The following is a 21,957-nucleotide window of genomic DNA, read 5'->3' as shown; positions in this document are numbered from 1 at the left end:
AATAAATCAATGTTGAGGATTCCCAACTTTTGGATTGTAAGTTGTTGCTGTTGTTATTATTAATAAACAACTCCTGTAGTGTCTAAGCACTTTTGTATTCACAATCTATTTGAATCCATATAAAAACTAATTTTACACATGAGAAAATCAAACTCAGAAAAGTTTAATTTGAATAGCAAATGGGAAAATCTAGGGCTTTATTTGGAGCAAGAGGTTGCTTTTGTTTTGTTTTTGCAGTCTCTTTTTTTGTATAACACTTTGGCCTTATACCATGGATGCAATATCTTATCTGTCTAAGGATATTAATGATACACTTCATTTCCAATGTTACTTTCTTCTTGTATAATTGTTGCTTCCCCCAAGTTACCAGTTCTGGTTTGTTTTGTTCTCTTAGTAGCTTTCCTCTACCTTCAGGTGATCTTTGACTGTCTTGCCCTATCTCGTAGTGGACATATGACTCTGTGCACACAGGTGGGCTTATCAACTGGGGGTTTCACTGATGGGTGATCTGTCTCGGCTGTTCAGTTGGGGAAGCCCTCATGTTGGTATTTTAAGGTCTTATCTCGTGAACTGCTCTGATTCTCCATGGAGTGACTCCTCCGGTCTCCCTGCTGGAGGGAATCAGTCTGGTACCAGCACCCTGGGAAGTGAGGGGGAGAGGAGAACTGAAGGCTTAATATGTAGAATGTAAGTATTCATGAAATTCCTGTTTCAGTATGGTGGTTCTGCCTTCAACTGTGCTTTGTACCTTCCATCCAGAGAGCCTGTTTGACTTCCTTCAGTGAATTACCTCCAATCTTCTGCTGGAGTGGAGGGGGGGGGGGGTCATCCATCTAGCTGCTAAGAATGGGGGATCTGGAGGTATAACTGCTTTATTTTTATTGTGATAAAATGTACATAAAATTTACTCTTTTAACCATTTTTAAGTATACAATTCAGTGACATTAAGTACATTCATAGTGTTGTACAGCCATCACCACTATCCATTTCCAGAATTTTTTCATTATTCCAAACAGAAATTGTACCCATTAAACAATAATTCTCAATTTCCCCCTCTCTCTGCCCTCTGGTAACCTCTGTTCTATCTTCTGTCTCTGTGAATTTGACTACTTTAGTACTTAATATAAGTGGAATCATACAATCTTTTCCTTTTGTGTCTGGGTTATTTCATTTAGCATAATGTTTTTAAAGTTTATCCATGTTGTAGCATGAATCAGAATTGCATTCCTTTTTTAAGATTGAATAATATTCCATTGTATGTACATACAGCATTGTGTATATCTGTTCATCTGTTGATGGACGTTTGGGTTGTTTCCACCTTTAGGTAGTTGCAAGTAATGCTGCAATGAACACTGGTGTACAAGTATCAGTTTTGAGTTCCTGCTTTCAGTTCTTTTGAGTATATACCTAGAAATGGAATTACTGGATCATATGGTAGTTCTGTGTTTAATTTTGTGGGGAACCATTAAACTTTTTCAAGTGGCTGCACCACTTTACATTCCCACCAGCAATGCACAAAGGTTCCAATTTCTCTATATCCTTGTCAACACTTGTTACTTTCCTTTTTAAAAATATAACAGCTAGCTATCCTAATGAATGTGAAGTGGTATCTCTTCGTGATTTTGCTTTGCATTTTCCTACTGACTAGTGATTTGAGTATCTTTTCATGTGTTTACGGGTTGTTTGTATATCTTCTTTGGAGAAATGTTTATTCAAGTATTTTATCCATTTTTGAATTGGGTTTTTTGTTGAGTTTTAAGAGTTCTTTGTATATTCTGGATATTAATCCCTTATCAGATATATGATTTATAAATATTTGCTCCCATTTAATGAGTTGCCTTTTCACTTTGTTGATAGTGTCCTTTGATTTTAAAAAAGTTTTAATTTTGATGTAGTCCCATTTATCTATATTTTTCCTTTAATGAGGTGTTTTTTGTGACATATCCAAGAAATCATTGCCAAATCTAATATCATGAAGATTTTTTCCATTTGTTTTCTTCTAAAAGTTTTATAGTTTTAACTCTTACATTTAAGTATTTGATCATTTTAATTTTTGTATTAACATTATAGTGTGATGTAGGAGTCCAACTTCATTCTTTTGCACGTGGATACCCAGTTTTCCCAGAACCATTTATTGAAAAAGGCTATTTTTTCCTCCATTGAATTTTCTTGACACTATTGTCAAAAGTATTCAGTGCTCCATAAATGTGAGGGTTTATTTCTGGATTCAAAATTCTGTTCCATTGATATATATGTTTATCCTTATGCCAGTACCACAAGCTTTCTAGTAAGTTTTGAAATAAAAAAGTGTGAGTTCTCCAACTTTGTTTTTTTTTTTTTTCGAGATTGTTTGGCGCTTCTGGCTTCTTTGCATTTCCATATGAATTTTAGGATCAGCTTGTCAATTTTTGTGAAGCAGCTAGCTGGAATTTTGATAGAATTGCATTGAATCTATAGATCAATGTGGGGGGTAGTGCCATCTTAACAATAATAAGTGTTTTGATCCATGAAAATGGGATGTCATTCTGTTTATTTTGTGCTTCTTTAGTTTCTTTCAACAATCTTTTATAGTTCGCAGAGCAAAAGTTTTGTACTTCTTTTGTTAAGTTTATTCCAAAGTACGTTTTTTCTTGTCAATGCTATTATAAATGAAATTGTTTTCTTAATTTAATTTTCAGTTTGCTCATTGATACTATATAAAACTAAAGTTGATTTTTGTATATTGATCTGGTATCCTGGAGCATTGCTGAACTCATTTATTAGTTCTTATAGTTTTTTCCCAGTGGATTCCTTATGATTTCTCATATACAAGATCATATCACCTGCATATAGAGATACTTTTAGTTCTTTTCCAATCTGGATGTCTTTTCTTTTCTTTTCTTGCCTAATTGCCCTGACTAGAATCTGCAGTAAAATGTTTAATAGAAGTGGTGAGAGCAGACATCCTTGTCTTCTTATTATTTTTTTTTGAAAATGTGACCTGTTTTATTTACTAGGGGAGCATTTGAAACTTTGAAAGAGAACATCCATTTTTTTAAAATTAATTTTTATTGGAGTATTGTTGCTTTACAATGTTGTGTTAGCCTCCACTGCACAACAAAATAAATCAGCCATACACATAGAGATATCCCCTCCCTTTTGGACTTCCCTCCCATTTAGGTTACCACAGAGAATTAGGTAGAGTCCCCTGTGCTATACAGTACGTTCCCATCAGTTGTCTATTTTGTACATAGTATCAATACACAGTATATGTGTCAATCCCAGTCTCCCAATTCCTCCCACTCCACCGCTTTCCCCCTTGGTATCCATACATTTGTCCTCTATGTCTGTATTTCTATTTCTGCTTCGCAAATAAGATCATCTACACCATTTTTCTAGATTCCACGTATATGTGTTATTATACAATATTTGCTTTTCTCTTTCTGACTTACTTCACTCTGTATGACACTCTCTAGGTCCATCCACCTCTCTACAAATGACCCAATTTCATTCCTTTTCATGGCTGAGTAATATCCCATTGTATATATGTACCACAGCTCCTTTATCCATTCCTCTGTTGATGGATCCTTGTCTTATTCTTAACCTTAGAGTGAAAGCACTCAGTCTTTCACCACTAAGTATGATGTTAAGTTTTGGGGTTTTTTTAGATGTCCTTTATCAGGCTGAGGAACTTCCTTTCTATTCCTAGTCTGTTGAGAGTTTTTATCATGAAGTTTAGCTGTAACTCTTTGCTTTGTTATTTTAGTGGTTGCATTAGTGTTTATGGTATACAACTTTAACTTTTCATGGGCTACCTTCAAGAGATATTATACCGCTTTAGGCATATTTTAAGAGCATTCCAAGGACTTCCCTGGTGGCACAGTGGTTAAGAATCTGCCTGCCAATGCAGGGGACACGGGTACGATCCCTGGTCCCAGAAGATCCCATGTGCCGTGGAGCAACTAAGCCCATGTGCCACAACTACTGAGCCTGCACACCACAACTACTGAAGCCTGCATGCCTAGAGCCCGTGCTCCGCAACAAGAGAAGCCACTGCAGTGAGAAGCCTATGCACTGCAATGAAGAGCAGTCCCCACTCACCGCAACTAGAGAAAGCCCTCACGCAGCAACAAAGACTCAATGCAGCCAAAAAAAGAAATTCCATTTCTCTCCTTCCAGCCATTATATAACTGTTGACATATATTTTACTTTTAGATATGTTATAAACTCTGTAAAAATTGTTAATATTTTTCTTTAAACAGTCAATTATCTTTTAAAGATAATTTTCCAAATCTGTATCATAATATTTACTTGTAAAATTAATGAGACCATTTAACGTACTTTGACAATCACAAACATTTGCAATTATCTTTTCTATATGACTAATAGTTTTTTTAAACCATCTTAACCATTTTAAAGTGTTGAGTATATTTACATTGCTGTGTAATGGATCTCTAGAACTTTTCATCTTGCAAAACAGAAACTCTATACCCATGGAACACCAGCTCCCTATTTCTCCCTTCCCCCAGACCCTGGCAACAACCATTCTACTTTCTGTTTCTATGAATTTGAATATTTATTTATTTTTATTATTATTTTTTAATAAATTTATTTATTTTTGGCTGTGTTGGGTCTTCACTGCTGCACACGAGCTTTCTGTAGTTGTGGCGAGCGGGGGCTACTCTTCGTTGCAGTGCACGGGCTTCCCGTTGCAGTGGCTTCTCTTGTTGTGGAGCATGGGCTCTAGGCGCGTGGGCTTCAGTAGTTGTGGCACACGGGCTCAGTAGTTGTGGCTCACAGGCTCTAGAGTGCAGGCTCAGTAGTTGTGGTGCACGGGCTTAGTTGCTCCATGGTATGTGGGATCTTCCCCGGACCAGGGCTTGAACCCGTGTCCCCTGCATTGGCAGGCGGATTCTTAAACCACTGCGCCACCAGGGAAGTCCCTATGAATTTAAATATTTTAGATGTCTCATATGAGTGGACTCATACATAATTTGTCTTTTTGTGATTGGCTTATTTTATTTAGCATAATGTTCTCAAGGTTAATTCCTGTTGTAGCATGTGGTAGGATTTCCTTCCTTTTTAAGGCTTAATAATATTCAATTTTCTGTATATACTACATTTTCTCTATTCATTCATCTGTCAGTGGGCTTTTGGGTTGCTTCCATCTCTTAGCTGGAATGAATAAACATGTTATGGATCCAAGGAAGATACACAGGTAAAAAAAGAATTCATGCTTTTTTTTTGGTTGTTCAAAACTTTTATTTTTTTTTGGAATATTTATATTTATGCTTTTGTCACTATCCACAATGTGGCTTTTAAAAAAGGCCTGAGCCACTTTGCGGTTCTCACCCCAATATAATCATCATCCCCTCATTCTTAGAATTCCTTTTCCCTGTCACTTTGTCTTTGTGTGGCTTGTATAAAATGAGGACCCTGGAAAAGAACACCTCCTGTGAACTTGAGAGTCTAGATAAGCAGTGCCCAGCTCAGTAGGACCAGGGAGGTAAAACTAGCTGGAGAGCAGATAGATACGTTATGATTTGAACCAAGGTATAGTTGTGCGCATGTCTGAAGGGTCATGCTGACTCACCAGCAGCATAAGGAATATGCAGGTTGACCAGGGTGAGGTAGGATGGTCCACAGGATTGTGTGGATTGTGGGAGGGGGCAGTATATAAAATTCGTGGATTAAACACCTAGCTACTTCCTGAAAATGGCCTAGGTTCTAGAAAACAAAGATCTAGGTGTCTTGATTTTTTTTTAATTTACGGAGATTCAAGACACTAATATGTTCATTCTTACGGTTTACAATGAAAGCAAATGGCTATGGTGATGCAGAGAAGACAGCTGAACTGCACCAGTATATTAAGAGTTTTAAATGAAATTCTGAGTTACCTGACCTTATAAAAATACACATTAATATACTAAATACTGCACAAAGATCTAGGATGGGGGAATATTTAAAAATACATTTCTCTTGGATCAGCACCAAAAATATCATTAGTTTTCTGTACAGCTTGTGACAAGTTTTTCAGTATAGGTAAGTTAAAATGATTTGATAAAAATCACAAACACCACGGAAATCATTAAAGATATATCCAATCAACTTCCAAATACATTTTGACATCAAGGTCAGGCAATTCACTTGGAAGGATATTATCGTGATATTACCACTGAATTACTGTCCTAAGACTTTTGATGTCAACTTTGTATGATGGGGACATTTCACATCTCACACAAAGGAGGCACTGGGACTTAGAAACTTAAGAAAATTATTAGAACCATTAAGACTGAGGTGAAGAATTTGTGCAGCCTTCCACAATTTCAAAGAGGTAGTGATACATGCTTGTCCTCCTGGCGATGTCAAATGCAGTTTCCTCCAGGTTGTTCTTCAGACCTGCTTTGATGTAGCGGTTCATCAGGAGGAGTTCAAGGGTATCTTTGCTGTCTCTGTTCCCAGCAGCTAGATGTAAGGGGGTCAAGAGGCCTTTTGTCTGGGCGTTGATATCTGCATCATGCTGCAGTAAGAAAGAAGCCACTCTGGTGTTATTCCACTTACAGGCACTGTGCAGGGGTGTCCAGCCATCCACAGTCACCGCGTGAACATCTGCCCTGTGTGCAATCAACTCCCGGACCACGTCTAAGTGTCCGCTGTAGGCTGCTCGATGGAGCGGGGTGTACCCATCTTCATCTCGAGTGTTCACGTGGGTGGCCTTTTCTGAAAGCAGTCTTCGCACTGTGGTCAGCTGAGAAGAAAATAGATCTTTTACAATCCCAACTCGAAATGAAACAATAAGCAAAGAAAATTAAACCATCTAGTGTTCGATTTAATTAAGTTAAATAAAAACTTCTTTGTTAGCAGATGACTGTAAAATAAAAAATACGATTTTTTTGGGGGGGGTGGGGAACTGATTTAACAATGAACAAGTCAGTGTTAACTATAAACTGTTGATTCTAAGAGCATGATTCTCTGAATACCAAACCATACATTTATTCCTGGTCCAATGAAGGCTTATTGTATAAAAGCTATAGTCCTAGATGAATAATACAGGCTAGAATTGTATTATTATTTTATATTTCATCTGCGAAGAAAACATAGTAATGGAACAGACTGATCTTTCTGTAGTAGGATTACCACACCAATATACATACTGTATAAAACTTTAAAAAATACCTACTGTATAGCACAGGGAACTCTACTCAATATTCTGTGATAACCTAAATGAGAAAAGAATCTAAAAAAGAATATATGTGTAACTGAATCACTCTGCTGTACATCTGAAACCAACACAACGTTGTAAATCAACTACACTCCAATTAAAAAAAAAACTTCTTTTAACAGTAGAATACAATGGTAACAAGGAAGTCGAGATTAAGGAGCGCAATTCCTTCTAACTAAAACAACCTCAGATACATGTTTTCAGGAAGTGATTTTCAGTTTGGTCTGAGGACCTCTGGTGGGATGCAGTCTGCTCTTGGCTTAAAAAGTTATCCAAAAATATAAGACCATTTATTAGTTTATTAACACAGACATGGGGGAACTTAGTAAAACAAGATACAAACGGCTAAGTGGGAAGAACAGACTTTGGCTGTTAAGCAGGGTCATCCTACTTGGACGATTCTGGGCAAATTAATGTTCCTGAATCTCAACTTCTTAATCTGTAAAAGGGAAGAATATGACGTATCTTATAGGGATATATGAGGATTAAATCAATAACGTAGTAAGGCACATGGTATAGTTGGTATTTAATAAATGTTAATTCCCATCCTCTCTTTACTAAATACTTGTCTTTAGGATGACCCTAATGACTTAATATAAATGATTTAAAGATACAGATGATTGCTTGCTCTCTTTATAATTATTCTTAAAGCTCCCCAAAATACCCATGTGACACTTTGTAGCTTACTATGTGTTTTCACATACATTGCCTCTGTATAAAACCCCGTATGAAAGAGGCAGGTATTATGGTGGCCATTTTTACAGATAAGAAAATAGAGGTTCAGAAACAGTAGGCTTTGCCCAAAGTTACAGACTAAAGCAAGATTCAGTACAGGTCTTCTGGCTTCCAATCTAATACGTTTCCTACTAAATTAAGGTTTCCTCTTTAACTGTTCTTTTTATTTTTACCCGATTTTTTTCAGCAGCCCAAAGAAGCAATTTGCTTGGATCTTTTTCCATTTTTTTTTCTTGCAATTGATACCACTCTTCAGTTTTTTCATCTTGCTCTTCATCTTCATCAGAATTCCCTACCCAGAGACTTTGGGTGCCAGTGGGAATAAGGTGTCCGTGTGTTTCTAATAATTCAAGTTGGTTAAAGTGTTCAGAAAAGTCCAAGGAGTTCTCTGGGTCTGGTTTTCCATCATCATTTACTTTCTCTTTTTCCATTTTTACTACTATTCTAAATACAAAGCATTTCAAATGCCAGAGTATAAATAATCTTTCCAGAGATGAATTATGTCTGCTTTATTTTATTCATCAAGATCTGAAACACAAACACAAAAATTAGGAGCAAAATGGTTATTGAGGCTTTATCAATAGCATAGATAAGTCTTGCAAATATACACAAATAAACCCTGTCTAAACTTTTTTGGTGTTTATTAATACCCTTCACATTCATTAAATATTGGAACTGATAGATTTCAGTTATCTTTATTTTTAATATTGTTTTTCTACTAAGTCAGTGGTTATAACACTATTTTGAATCTATTGGTTCACATACTACATTGTATTATGCTAACAGTGATTAATGCTTGAAGCTTTTAAATTATAACTAATAAAGATAACCACATTCACGATTTTTATAGACTAGACACACAGAAGTTATAAAGCAGGAGCAAAAATTTTTAGTTCCTAAAAAATCTACTTCCAAGAATCAGAGATTCTTAGAGATGGAATAGCCCCCAAAGGACATGTGTCCCAATCTCTCATCAATACCATCATGACATCTGTAATAATCAACCTACTTCTACTTTAATAATTTCAGGCTTAGGAAAATTCACTGCTTTAAAAAGTAGTCCTATTCATTGACAGATAACTATAGTTCTTAGTTGGGTTCTTGTTTTGAAACCGAACTTTGGCTGTCATTTACTCCTTCATTCAACAAAGATGAATAGAATGCCTGGTATGTGCCAGTCTCTGGGTACTGGGATTCAATAATGAACAAGATCCACGTCTTAACCTCAAGAAGCTTCCTGTCTCGTCAGGGAGATTGGCAAAGACAGTGTTTAAGTGCTATAATAAGACCATATCTAGATATGATGAATATACAGGAAGGTCATAATTAACCCAGTCCTCAGGGAGTAGAGAAGGCTTCCTGAAGGAAATGATATTTATTCTGCTAGGCTGCCATAACAATTTATAAACCAATATCAGCTTAAAGAGTTATGCAGCAGATTAAACTTTAACCAATTAAACAAAATGAGAATAATAGATATTTAAAAAATATTTCTCAGCTTCCCAACTATATTTGTCGAAATCTTATCAGTCTTTCATGACTCTTCTCAGATGTTGCCTCCTTCATTAAGTCTTTCTTGAGCCTCCAAATTACATCTCTCTCTAGTTTCTACTTTTTTTTTGTGCTACATACTGTTTTATTTCACCACTAATTTTGTTCTTGTTTTAGTCTCTTAAAAGACTGTAAGCTTAAGGATAGGGACTATATTTAACTTACATTTATGTCCCACTTATATAAAGCAAACATTAAGAAATATTTGTAGAATTAAACAGAATTAAAGCCCTATCACTTGATTTTGCTTGGAATGGATTCCGAGAAATTTGAGAGTTAGTCGTGTACCCCTAAGATACTGATTTCTTTCTACCTAATTTTCACGAGCTTTAATTGATACAATCCTAATGCATCAGTAGATTTTATTACTACTGCCAAGTGCATTAAAGTCAAGTTTAAATTTATCACGCATGACCAGTACCTTCTCTGGACCTGTTACTTTGTTGCACAATGAAAGGACTGTACTAAAGGATTTCCAAAGACTGTCCAACTTTACAGAGTCAATCGAGAGACCCTATCAGAAAGGCTGTATGTTCTAATATTTTCACTTTCCTCAAACTATTCTCTGAACCTTGCAATACAAAAGTGATCACAAATCTACTCATTAAACACTTTATTAAATACCTTACTGTATAGTTCACTTGTCATTTGTATCAACCACAGTAACATTATAGCACAGATCTTATACCCCCCTTTCCTTTTCATAAAAACTTTTTATAATTTAAATTTACTGTTCCAGGTACAATAAATTACATATAAAAATTTCTTAATGGATTTAATTTAAAAAGTCAACCCCAGGTGCATCTCCCTGATTCAGGGCTTAAAAAGCCGATCAAGATACCTACTTGATGATACTCCACCAAGAAGAACTAGGGTATGTTTTTTAAAGATCACATTCCATAAGAGATCTAAACTATGTTAACTCTTAACAATTCAGTGACAGGTGGGGCCGTAAACCCCATTTTACAAGTGAAGGCGCTGAGGTTCTGATAGATTAATACAACTTTCAATAGAACTAAAAGCCCAAATTTTCTAATTCAAAAGTTTCACATTGTTTTTTAATGTACTCTATTTTACTGCTGTCAGCACAAAGCAATGCAGATGTGCTGAACGCGAGATCCAGGCAGACAATAAGGGGACGCAGGGAAAGTCTTGTAAACTGGAGTCCGAATGCTCAATCTCTGGGGAGTGGAGGTGAGGGAGAAGACCACCAGTCCCGGCCCTCCAGCACAGGCTGGTCACTTCACAGGCCCAGGAGTCGCGTCTGCGGCCTTCCGAACTTCTACGAGCGAAGAAGCCGCTCCAGCCCTACTTAGGACCCACGACACGGCCCGATTTGCAGGGCTCGTCAGGGGTCGACAGGGGACCCGCCCCTTTGGGCCCGGGAGTTCTTAGGTGGCGCCAGGCGACCAGGAAGCGTGGCCCCGGACGAGAAAGACCTACCCACCTTAGAGAGGGGAAAATCGCCGCCGGAAAGCTCGCTTCCGGGGTTCGTCCCCCGGGCTACTCAGGATTGGCTCCTGTATGAGGGCGGGTCCTCGCTGCAACTTTTCCTGCTACCTTACGGCAGTCGGCAGCCAGTGAGAGGAGTTGAAGCGCCTACGTCATTTATGAGGTATCGCGAGAGAAGGAGGTGCTTTTTCTCTCCCGCTTAATTCAGGTTTATGGCCAAGCTGCTTCTCAGGCGGTGCTGTTGCTTTTCTTCTCAAGAATCTCCCTCCTTCTTACCGGGTAAAAGACAGCCTCGGGTTCCAGGGTGGGGCTTTGGAGAGTCCAGATGTGGGGTAGTTTAGGAGTCGCTTTCTGTATCTGCAGGATCGCGAGCGGAAGCCCAGAGAGGATTGACTCTGGGCCGGGTAGGCTCGGGAGGAGCCTGGGAGGTTTCCGCGTTCTGGTTTCTGAGGGTTCGGTGGTGCGGGGCTGCTGAGGCTTAGAATCCCCACCGAACCAGGAATCCGGACGTGGGAGGGGTCGTTCCGCGGTGGCAGCCGCTCCTCCCAAAAGATCCTGGCCATTTTCCTTAAACCACGTGTTTCTGCTTATTTACACTAGCTTTAAACGTGGACCCCCTATCTTTTCAAAACAAGCCCATTCCTTAAAAAAAAAATTTGTGTTTAAGCAGGAAATACGGGGTCGCCTCATGCTCCAGAGTAGCCCATGCATGCAACTTAAACATTTCTGCACATCCAGAGTTCGTGTGCTAAACCAGAACTATTGGGTGTGACCCTTTTTGCCCATTCATTTAACAAGCATTAGCTTCCCATGGGGCATAGAAAGGGAAACAGGAGAGGAGCGTAATCATAATGGTGTAAGTAGAGTGTCACTGGAGATATGTTTTTCTGTTTTGTTTTGTAAGCTCTGAAAATAAAAGTATAGTAGGTGCTTAATTGAAAATGAGACACTTCCAAAATTGCCAGTCTGCTTTTTAAAAATGTGTTTTAAATAATATAATTTTGTTTTAGAATTTGGAATCGAGTGAGTTTTCTGACGTGTTTGAGCACAGGACCCAGGGGTACTTCGAGAGAGAAGTGGTCCTGGAGGAGCTGGACTGATCATAGAAATGAGTCCTGCAGATGCTCTGTAAGCACCTGTCTTCCGAAGTCGTCTTTGTTGCTTTGGGTTCCTACAGTCTATCAACTATGATCACCATAAAAGAAAACTTATTTAATAAATTATGAGTAAATAAAGACCTTGCCTCTGAATACAAGTGTTAGTCATCAAAATGAATATTTGGAATGGTTAACATTTCATGCTATATATTTATTAACTAAAGATAATATGCAGCTATAGATTGGGGTTTTGCAGTAGGTTGGCATATTGCTATATAAGTTTATGTTCTTATGTTTTGTCTTAAACTATTGAAGCTATAAATATGCTTGAACTAAGTCTTACTAGCTAATGCAAGTCTTTTTTTTTTCTTAATTTAGTTTTGGCTGCGTTGGGTCTTCATTGTTGCGGCGGGCTTTCTCTACCTGCGGCGAGCGGGGTTGCGGTGTGCAGGCTTCTCATTGCGGTGGCTTCTCTTGTTGCAGAGCTCGGGGCTCTAGGCGCACGGGCTTAGTTGCTCCGCAGCATGTGGGACCTTCCCGGACCAGGGATCAAACCCGTGTCCCCTGCATTGGCAGGGGGATTCTTAATCACTGAGCCACCAGGGAGGTCCTACTGCAAGTCTTTTAAAGCAGATTTTTAAAGAAGTAAATTGCTTTAGTACTGAATAAATTGCAAATGAATCTGACTAAAATGAAAATAAATAAAAGGACTAGAAAAAGTTATGTGGAAAAAGCTTCAAACTTGGAATATTTCACCCTTGTTTTAATTTCTTTTTATCTATCTGTCTGTCTATCTGTCTATCTATCTATCTATCTAATCTATCTAGGCTGCACTGGGTCTTCGTGGCAGCGCGCCGGGTCTTCCTTGCAGTGCACGGGCTTCTCTAGTTGCGGGCTCTAGAGCGCGTGGGTTTAGTAGTTCCGGTATGCGCGCTTAGTTGCGGCATGTGAGGTCTTAGTTCCCCAACCAGGGATTGAAGCCGGGCCCCCTGCATTGGAAGCGTAGAGTCTTAACGACTGGACTACCAGAGAAGTCCCCTTAATTTCTTAATTAGCATTGTGTAAACTTGGACAAGTTAGCAAGCCTCTAAACTTTGTCTCCATTTCTTCATTTGCATAATTGGATTGCAAATGACTCTCAGGGCTTCTCTGGTGGTGGCGCAGTGGTTAGGAATCCGCCTGCCAATGCAAGGGACACGGGTTCGAGCCCTGGTTGGGGAAGATCCCACATGCCACCGAGCAACTAAGCCCGTGCGCCACAACTACTGAGCCTGTGCTCTAGAGCCCGTGAGCCACAACTCCTGAGTGCACGTGCCACAACTACTGAAGCCCACGCGCCTACACCCCGTGCTCCGCAACAAGAGAAGCCAACGCAATGAGAAGCCCGTGCACCGCAACAAAGAGTAGTCCCTGCTCTCCGCAACTAGAGAAAGCTGGCGCACAGCAACGAAGACCCAATGTAGCCAAAAAAAAAAAAAAAGACTCTCAGATTAATTCTCATATTTAAGTGAGAGACCTCAAGGGAAAATACCTTACAAATTGCTATGGAAGTCTGGGTAGTAATGTGATCCGAAAGTATTCTGACTTACCTGTATGTATATAGCAATCAGAACTGTTCATATCATTTTGAAGTTTATGAAGAGAAATCTTTTCTGGAAAATTCTCTTATGTATAAAGATTTGAATTTTGGAGATATATATATAAATTTTTTTGAAGTTCGTATGGTTTAGTGAAAACAGCCTGAGTGTTAATAACGGGTTTTAGTTCCATTTCTACCATTTTGTTTCATGATAAATCAGTTAATTTCTCTGTATATAGCTTTCTAGTTTTTCAGAGATAACAATACTTAACCTGTTTACGTGTGGGAGTTGAGATGAGATCAGGGATACCAAAATATTTTAAAGACAATTAAAAGTTATATTAAGTTTAAGAGAGAATTAATAACTATCATATTACTGCTTCACATGAAAGTACTTTTGAATACTACCAAATTTAAATGGCATTGTAAATTAGTTTTGTTACTTGGCCAAAGTCATTAGTGAAAAACTAACTTTGTATGGAGAGCAAACCTCTTCAGGGGCCTGGATGTAAGTTACTAGTTTATTAGGATAAAAATCTACTTATAAAGTAAGGAGAAGGGCTTTTAAAATTAACCAGTTAATTCTAATTTTCCTGGGAAAATGCAAAGTAGATAAATAGCAAGTTTAGATACTGAGATCAAATCCTCTTGGATTTTTGCTGTAGAACAGAGCAGGAAAACAACCAAGCTTTCCAATTCAGGTTACATATCAGTTTATGAAACTGGTTGTAATGAGGTTATACATTTCTGAAGCAGTTACAGAACCTTTTAAAAATGTGTGTACATTTGTTCTGCTTTGTATTAGTGGTAAGAAAACTGTGACATTAATGGTCTGTTGAATGCTTCAAATTTTTGGACCTCGCTTAGGGCTAGAAAAATGATTTTACGTCATAACTGCTATTATTTTATAGATTTAGGTTTCAGTTTGCTTGAACATCCTTTTAATGAATTATATTGACATGTTTCTTCTTTTTAAATACAGCGATGATGAAAATACATTTAAAATCTTAGTTGCAACAGATATTCATCTGGGATTTATGGAAAAAGATGCCGTCAGAGGAAATGATACGTTTGTAACACTTGATGAAATTTTAAGACTTGCCCAGGAAAATGATGTGAGTTTAGTTTGCATTTTTGCAATTTCTACCAAGTTCCCTTACTCAACTTGCTCTTTTTTTTTTGCGGTACGCGGGCCTCTCACTGCTGTGGCCTCTCCCGTTGCGGAGCACAGGCTCAGCGGCCATGGCTCACGGGCCCAGCCGCTCCGCGGCATGTGGGATCCTCCCGTACCGGGGCACGAACGCGTGTGCCCTGCACGCGTGTGCCCTGCATCGGCAGGCAGACTCTCAACCACTGCGCCACCAGGGAAGCCCCACTCAACTTGCTCTTTTTCCTTTTAAAGATAGAGGTTTGTTTTATAGGCCCATGTCCTCACACTGCCTGCTTAAATATCTGTATACTGAAAGCCCAAAGCAGAATTTGTGTGCTTTATTCCCTGAATTCAAGTAGGAGCTACTTTTGTAAATAGTCTGTAAAAATTTACAAATATTTACCGTGTTTACTGAGTGCAGTATCCTGTGGCAGTTTCTATTTGAAATGTAAAGATGACTGTCATAGTTTCTGCTTTCAAAGAACATGCAGCAAGCAAGTCAGTATGTGAGATACGATAAATGTCAAAGACGCTCAGATGCAAGAGCCGTAAGAGTATAAACAGCATTTCCTGGGAGTTTGGAGGTAGAAGAGATCACATTTAGATGAGGATAGCAAGATGAGGTGAATGAAGTGGCATTTAACTTGGGCTTAGAAGGATGGTAGGCTTTTAATGAGTGAAGAGCAAAGAGAGTGTACACCTCCCGTGAAGCAGTAGGAAGGGCACAGAGGCGAGATGATTGGTCCATTAGGGGTACAGCAGCTGTTTGGCTCACTGGTAGGTCGCGAGTTAGAAAGCGCGCTGAAAGACTAGAAATGTGGTTTGAGCTGCATCAAGAGCTTCAAATACCAGATTGAGGAGTTTGTACCCCGTTTAACAGAAAGTCTTCTGCCAACAGAGTACAGCATGAAGGCAAGATAAGTTGGAGGCTTTTTAAAAGTGGCGCCATGGGATGGAAAAGAGGAAATGAATGCAGGAGATAAAGAGAGGATTTGGATACTTTGATTGGTTAGTCAGTCGTAGGGGGTGGGGATGAGGGAGAAGGGGATGACGGTGACTCTGGAGTGTATTATGTTTGGGTGGATGGTGGTACCAATAATAGAAGTAGGTTTTAAATAAGGAAGATTTCTTCCTTATTTTCATACTTCCTTATAACATCCTTCCTAATGTGGGAAGGTGATGAATTCTGATTGAGACCATTTGAGTTGGAGATTCCAATAGGACATTCAAGGAAACATTCCAGCAGACAGTTGAAATGTCCATCTCGAGCCCAAAAGACAGCTGGGGAATAAACATAAATTCTGGGGACTTGCAAACTTCAACCTTGACTTTTCCTCAGAGTTCTCTTCAGTTTTTCTGCAAGTCCTTTGGTTCTTATTCCCAAATGGATACAAGTGGAACCTCTCTACTATTTTCTACCTTCATGTCTGTAAACTTAGTCCAAAACTTGTCATATTTTGCTGGACTGCAGTAGCTCCCCTTAGGTTTTTTTACTTCCATTCTTTCCTCCTACAGTATTCAGCATAGCAGCCAAAGTGAACTTCCAAAAACCATGTCAGATCATGTCACTCTGCTGCTTATAATCTAAGTGGCCTTCCACTGAATCTAGAATAAAAATTAAACTACAAGGTTCAGTGTGATCTGGCCCCTGCCAGGAGACTTCATCTCCTTCCACTCTGCCTGGTTGGTTTGTGCTTCATCCATACAGAGATGTTTGTTCTACTCTGGTACCTCTGCATGTGTGGTTCTCTTCCTGCTCAGAGCACCTTGATCTTGCCAGGGTTGACTTCTCAGTTCTCAATTCAAGTTTTACCTTTTTTGGGGAGGTCTTACCTGATGTCTCAACACTCTTATCACATTACTCATTTATTTTTTTTTATAGCACCATCTGAAATAATTTATTGAATTATTTACGTGTGTATTATCTTCTCCACTAGAAGGTGAACTCCATGAGAATGAAAAATCTTTTTTGTTTGCTCATGTGTATCCTAGTACCTAGAAAGGATCTGGCAAGCAGTAGGTACTCTTTTTTTTTTTTTTTTTTTTTTTTTGCGGTACGCGGGCCTCTCACTGTTGCGGCCTCTCCCGTTGCGGAGCACAGGCTCCGGACGCGCAGGCTCAGCGGCCATGGTTCACGGGCCCAGCCGCTCCGCGGCATGTGGGATCATCACGGACCGGGGCACGAACCCGCGTCCCCTGCATTGGCAGGCGGACTCTCCACCACTGAGCCACCAGGGCAGCCCAGTAAGCACTCTTATAAATGTGTCTCCTTTTACCCTGAGGGCAGAGAAATTTGGAGTCAAAGAATGTCTGTTTCCTGCCAGAGAATCCTCTGTCCTTTCTTTTCCAACTCTTAGGTGCTGAAGTATTTCTTTCCCTGAGCACGAGCTTTTTTTTTTTTCTTTACCTTGTCCTTTCCTTCCCTTGCATTTCCTCCTGTTTCCCCTCCCTGCGTCCTTTAATCTTAACTGCCCCCTCCCACCTACAGCCCCATACTGGTACTTCCAAATGCATGTTTACTTCCCCCCATCATTTGTGTTTATTATTTCTTCTTATTGAAATCTAAGTTCTTCCGGATTTTTAAGTCCTCTATTTTGTGGGTCTGTGCCATCTAACCAGCCTTATTTCTACTCTCTAGTTCTTTGGAATCTTTTTTTTTTTTTTAACTTTTATGTTGAAACAATATCAATCTTACATAAACATTACAAGAATAGTACAAATAATTCCTTACCCTTCACCGAGATTTTCCTACACTTTACTACATTTGATTTATCCTGTCTCTTCATAAACACACACACACACTTTTTCTGAACCATTTGAGAGTAAATTACATATGTAACCACAGTGCACTTATCAAAACCAGGGAGTTATGTTGATTCAGTACGATCATGTAATTCTAAGATGCCAGTTGTCTCGACAAAGTCTGTCATAGCAGTTTGGGGGCAGGTCAGTGGTGTCCAGTTGCCAATCCAGGATTACATTTTGCATTTAGTTGTCACGTCTCTTTAGTCTCTTGTAATCTGGGATGTTTCCTCTGTCTGCCTTGTCTTTCATGAACCTGACATTTTTGAAGAGTCCAGGGTAGTTACTTTGGCAGAATATTCCTCAGTTGGAGATGTCTGACGTTTCCTCATGAGTAGATTCACTTTGGGCAGAAATACCAGAGAAGCAAGTTGTGTTCTCAGTGATCCCTGGAGTCACAAACCAGTTTTTAAAAATATTAAAAAAATTTTTTTGTTGTTTGTGGTAAAATACACATACCATAAAACTTACCATCCTAACCATTTTTAAGGGTACAGTTGAGTAGTGTTAAGCACATTTGCATGGTTGAGTGACCAACCTCCAGAACTCTTCTCGTCTGGTAAAAGTGAAACTATATCATTGAAACAACTATTTCTCTTTCCCCTCCCCTGTAAAAATGTTTGTTTGCTTTGTTGTTTTTTCTATGCCTTGGATTATGATCATTTTCTCCCTTTACTCAAATCATGTTTAGTTTTGAAGACCTGGCTTAAATCCCACATTTTTATTGAAGTCTCTCTGACTGTTGTCAGGGCAGAAATCTTTTCCTTATTTCCTTCTAAGTTCCCTGGCTGGTCTAATAATTAAGTTGACGTAAGACAGATTAACAGGGTAAAAATAAATTTCATATGTATGGGAGCCCCACAAAAGTATGAGACTCCTCAGCAGTGAAGTAATTGAGGCTTATCTGCCATCCTGAGCTAAGGAGAAGGGGAAAGGAGTCTGGGGCTTTAAAGGGGAGGAAGGCAATGCACAGGAAGATGAGACGAGCACATGTTTGGTAAAAAGGTGTTTGCCATGCCATGCGATGTCTTTCTGATATCAGAAATTGTCTCTGGTAATAGCTCTCTTCCTGGTACATGCCCCCATCCAGATTCTTTTAGGCAGTTTAGAGAGAGGTAAAAAAGCTTTTCCTGACTCTGCTGGGTCTTAATTGCCTTCAGCTCAAAACAGTCCACATTGCCACAGTGGGTCCATTTTGTGGTGACATATCCTGCTGCCCTCACTACTGTAGCCCATGGCGATCTGTATTGCTGGGTTCTTTTGTATAATTAAGAACTTAATCAACTTTCTTTAAGTAGATTGTACACTTTTGAAAGTGTGTTGGACTTTCTTTCTGTGTGATTTCCCTTCTCTCTGGTTGTTCCTGAATGTTCTTCCTCGAAATCTCATTTATCCTTCATGGTGCAACTCAGATGCCACCATGTTAGCCCATTCTTCCCAGACGTTGTCCTCAGGTGAATTTCCTCCTCTCAGTTGGAATGAATTGTAATGTCATCTCTACTCCTGGTTTGTTTATATATCTGTTCTAGTGCGTGTCAGAGTCTGACTTACGTTTAGATGCTTAGCAGTTTGTCTCTCCCGTTAGATTTTGAACATACTTAGGATAGGGATCGTATTTTATTTATCACACTCAGTATAGGGTATGGCACGCTGTCTGTATTTAATGAGGGCAAGGACATGATATATTTTGTAGATTGCTATTTCCTTAGCTGCCAGTGCCTGTAGGGACTCTAAATAATTGTTGAATGAATCAAGTGAATAATTTGGATTGAATCTGCTATCCCTTCCATAGGTTTTATTAAAGTGCTAAGTTTATGTTTGATTTGGATAACTTTAAAAAAAGAAGTATGATCACTTTGGGTAGTGTGAATTAGAAACTTGGTGTAGTAATCTGAAGATGGCCTTTTTGAAGGTGGTCTAGGAACCTAAGCTGAAGTCATATTAATAACCAGATTGAAAGGCCCTTTAACTAAACAAAATATGAAGCTTTAAATCTCCACACATAATTGTATCTTTTACAAGATTTTTTTTCTATCTCTTTGTGCTATAGTTTTAAAAATTTTATCTATAAAGCATACTAATTTTCATACTATTTTCTGTTGATTAGGTGGATTTCATTTTGTTAGGGGGTGATCTTTTTCATGAAAATAAACCCTCAAGAAAAACAATACATAACTGCCTCGAGTTATTAAGAAAATATTGCATGGGGGATCGTCCTGTACAGTTTGAAATTATCAGCGATCAGTCAGTCAACTTCGGTTTTAGTAAGTAAGTATATTTAAATGCTTAAATGAATGTTTCCTTATGATATTTAATATTACATGTATGTATAATATAATATTTTCTGTATAAGACACATGAACATGGTAATAATTGGCCATTTTACCTTCACTATAAGCTATTTCCTTGGTAAATGTAGTTCTTTGAATTTTCTGTACATTGTTGTATTAAATTCTATTTCCCTAATTAATAGTGAGATGAGTAACTTTCAAATTTTTTTTGTACATTTGGTATCTCTTCTGTTCATATCCTTTGTCCATTTTAAAAATTGGGATATTTTTGTCTTTTCCTGTTGAATTTGCAGGAGTTATTTCTAGATATTAAGCCTTTGCTAGGCATGTATTTTTTCTCAATCAGTGGATTGAGACTTTGTTTACAGGGCCTTTTGATGACAGAAATATTTAATTTTGATGTTCATAGTCAAACACGTTATTTTTTTTCTTAATATTTGTGCTTTGGGGACTTATTTACAATATCCACCTAGAACCCCATGTCATAAAGGTACTCTGTTTTTTCTTAAACATTGTACAGGATACCACATTGCATTTAGTTGAAATGGTCTCAAAATCTCCTTTCGCCTATGCCAGACTTTTCCAGGCAGACACTGACACTTTTGAAGTGTACTGGTCAGATATTTTGTAGAATGTCTCTCAACTTGGGTTCTTCTCATGATTAGACTAGGGTTATTGGTTTGGGGGAAAGAATACTCTTTATAGGTGAAGTGCCCTTCTCAGTATGTAAGGAGTACATGCTATCAACATGGCCTGCACTGGTGAGGTTAACCTTGGTCACTTGGTTAAGATGGTGTCTTACAGGTTTCTCCACTGTCAAGTTACTATTTTTCCCTTTCCATATACTGTTTGTTAGAAGAGAGTAGCTAAGTCCAGCCCACACTGAAGAGAGGGTGTTACGTTTCACTTCCTGGAGAGAGCAAAGAGTATCAAAGAATTTATGGGCGTGTTAAAACCACTACAGTAATTAGTAAATATTTTAGGGGAGGCTATGCAACTATTCTGTTTCTCTTTAAAGTTTGTCCAATCATTTTAGCATTCGTCAGTGGCTCTTGCCTACAGCAGTTTTAACTGTGGTGTCCTAATGGTGATTTTCTAAACATTTCCCACATACTTTCCGCATTTATTAATTGGAATAGTTCTGTAAAGATTTGTCCCTTGTCCCCCATTTGTTTATTTATTCAGTCGTCTACATCAACAGGAATTTATTCAATTGTTTATATAAGTATGAACTCATTTTTTTTCCTTTGGATTGTAATTTAATACTATTATAATCTATTTTGTTGCTCAAATGAATTGTTCCAGCTTTAGCCTTCGGGCACTCTTTCAGACCACCTCTTGGGTCCTTTCAACATGGCGTCATCTTTTCTCCCCCCTTTTTGGCTCTGTAAGATGCTCCAGGCTAATTTTGTATTTTCTTTTCCCTAGCTTTTTAGACTCATCCATTTCTTCAAGGAGTCTTGGTTCCTTTTGGAAGCTAGAATCTGGATGCTAGGCATGCACATGGCTATTGTCTTGTCACTGCTTCTAGGCTCTCTCAGTGCACAGAGCTTAAATACACACACACACACACACACACACACACACACACACGTATACATGGAAATATGGAAAAATATATATATATATATAAAGTAACCCCTGAAAACAGACATAGCTATATTTATTTCTTACCTATTTGTATATATATATTTTAAAAATGAGTTTATATTGGGAGGTAAATTTTTGGGGATTTTTTTATGTAAGAAAATGGCTATTTTTAACTTCGGATTGATAATTTGGCTGAGTATAGAATTGGATTTTAAAAGATTCTTGTAATTTTTAACATATGTCCTTGTTTTTAAGAATTCTGATCAGTCTTTACCCGTCTTCTATTCAAATCTAAAACTTTATTATTTTTAAACTGCTTCACCCACCCCATAGATGTGTTTACCTATTTCTTTGCTTACTATTGCTGTTTCTTATGTTTCATTCCTTTTGTCTAGATTCAGTTTCCTTTCTGAAGTACAGTTTTTAGTAGTTTTTCACTGCCTGTCAGTAAACTTTTATTTTTTGGTGCTTTTGAGGAGTCTTGCTATCATTTTAGTTGCTGGAAAAGC

At 38.4% G+C, this 21,957-nt stretch overlaps 2 protein-coding genes across 2 annotated transcripts in view; one reads left to right on the top strand and one right to left on the bottom strand.

The window, feature by feature from the left end:
• Window positions 1-5,137: 5,137 nt before the first annotated feature.
• On the bottom strand, window positions 5,138-11,000 carry ANKRD49 (ankyrin repeat domain 49). Its single transcript, XM_079928799.1, has 3 exons — window positions 10,935-11,000; window positions 8,110-8,464; window positions 5,138-6,727 (listed from the first exon to the last, which is right to left on the bottom strand). Exons 2-3 carry the CDS (start codon window positions 8,365-8,367, stop codon window positions 6,266-6,268), a joined length of 720 nt encoding a protein of 239 aa, XP_079784925.1. The 5' UTR covers window positions 8,368-8,464; window positions 10,935-11,000; the 3' UTR covers window positions 5,138-6,265.
• Window positions 11,001-11,109: 109 nt separating this feature from the next.
• The window catches only part of MRE11 (MRE11 homolog, double strand break repair nuclease), a 65,394-nt gene continuing 54,546 nt past the window's right edge, over window positions 11,110-21,957 (top strand). Inside the window, exons 1-4 of the mRNA XM_079929101.1 lie at window positions 11,110-11,218; window positions 11,950-12,067; window positions 14,598-14,730; window positions 19,675-19,835. Coding sequence (XP_079785227.1) covers window positions 12,048-12,067; window positions 14,598-14,730; window positions 19,675-19,835 — 314 coding nt within the window. The 5' untranslated portion in view covers window positions 11,110-11,218; window positions 11,950-12,047. The remainder of the gene's footprint in view (window positions 11,219-11,949; window positions 12,068-14,597; window positions 14,731-19,674; window positions 19,836-21,957) is intronic.

The sequence above is a fragment of the Stenella coeruleoalba genome (genome assembly GCF_951394435.1).
Source record: "Stenella coeruleoalba genome assembly, chromosome: 8".
Taxonomy (NCBI): domain Eukaryota; kingdom Metazoa; phylum Chordata; class Mammalia; order Artiodactyla; family Delphinidae; genus Stenella; species Stenella coeruleoalba.
Note: the sequence above shows the minus strand (reverse complement) of the source record. Positions and strands in the feature narration are given on the sequence as shown.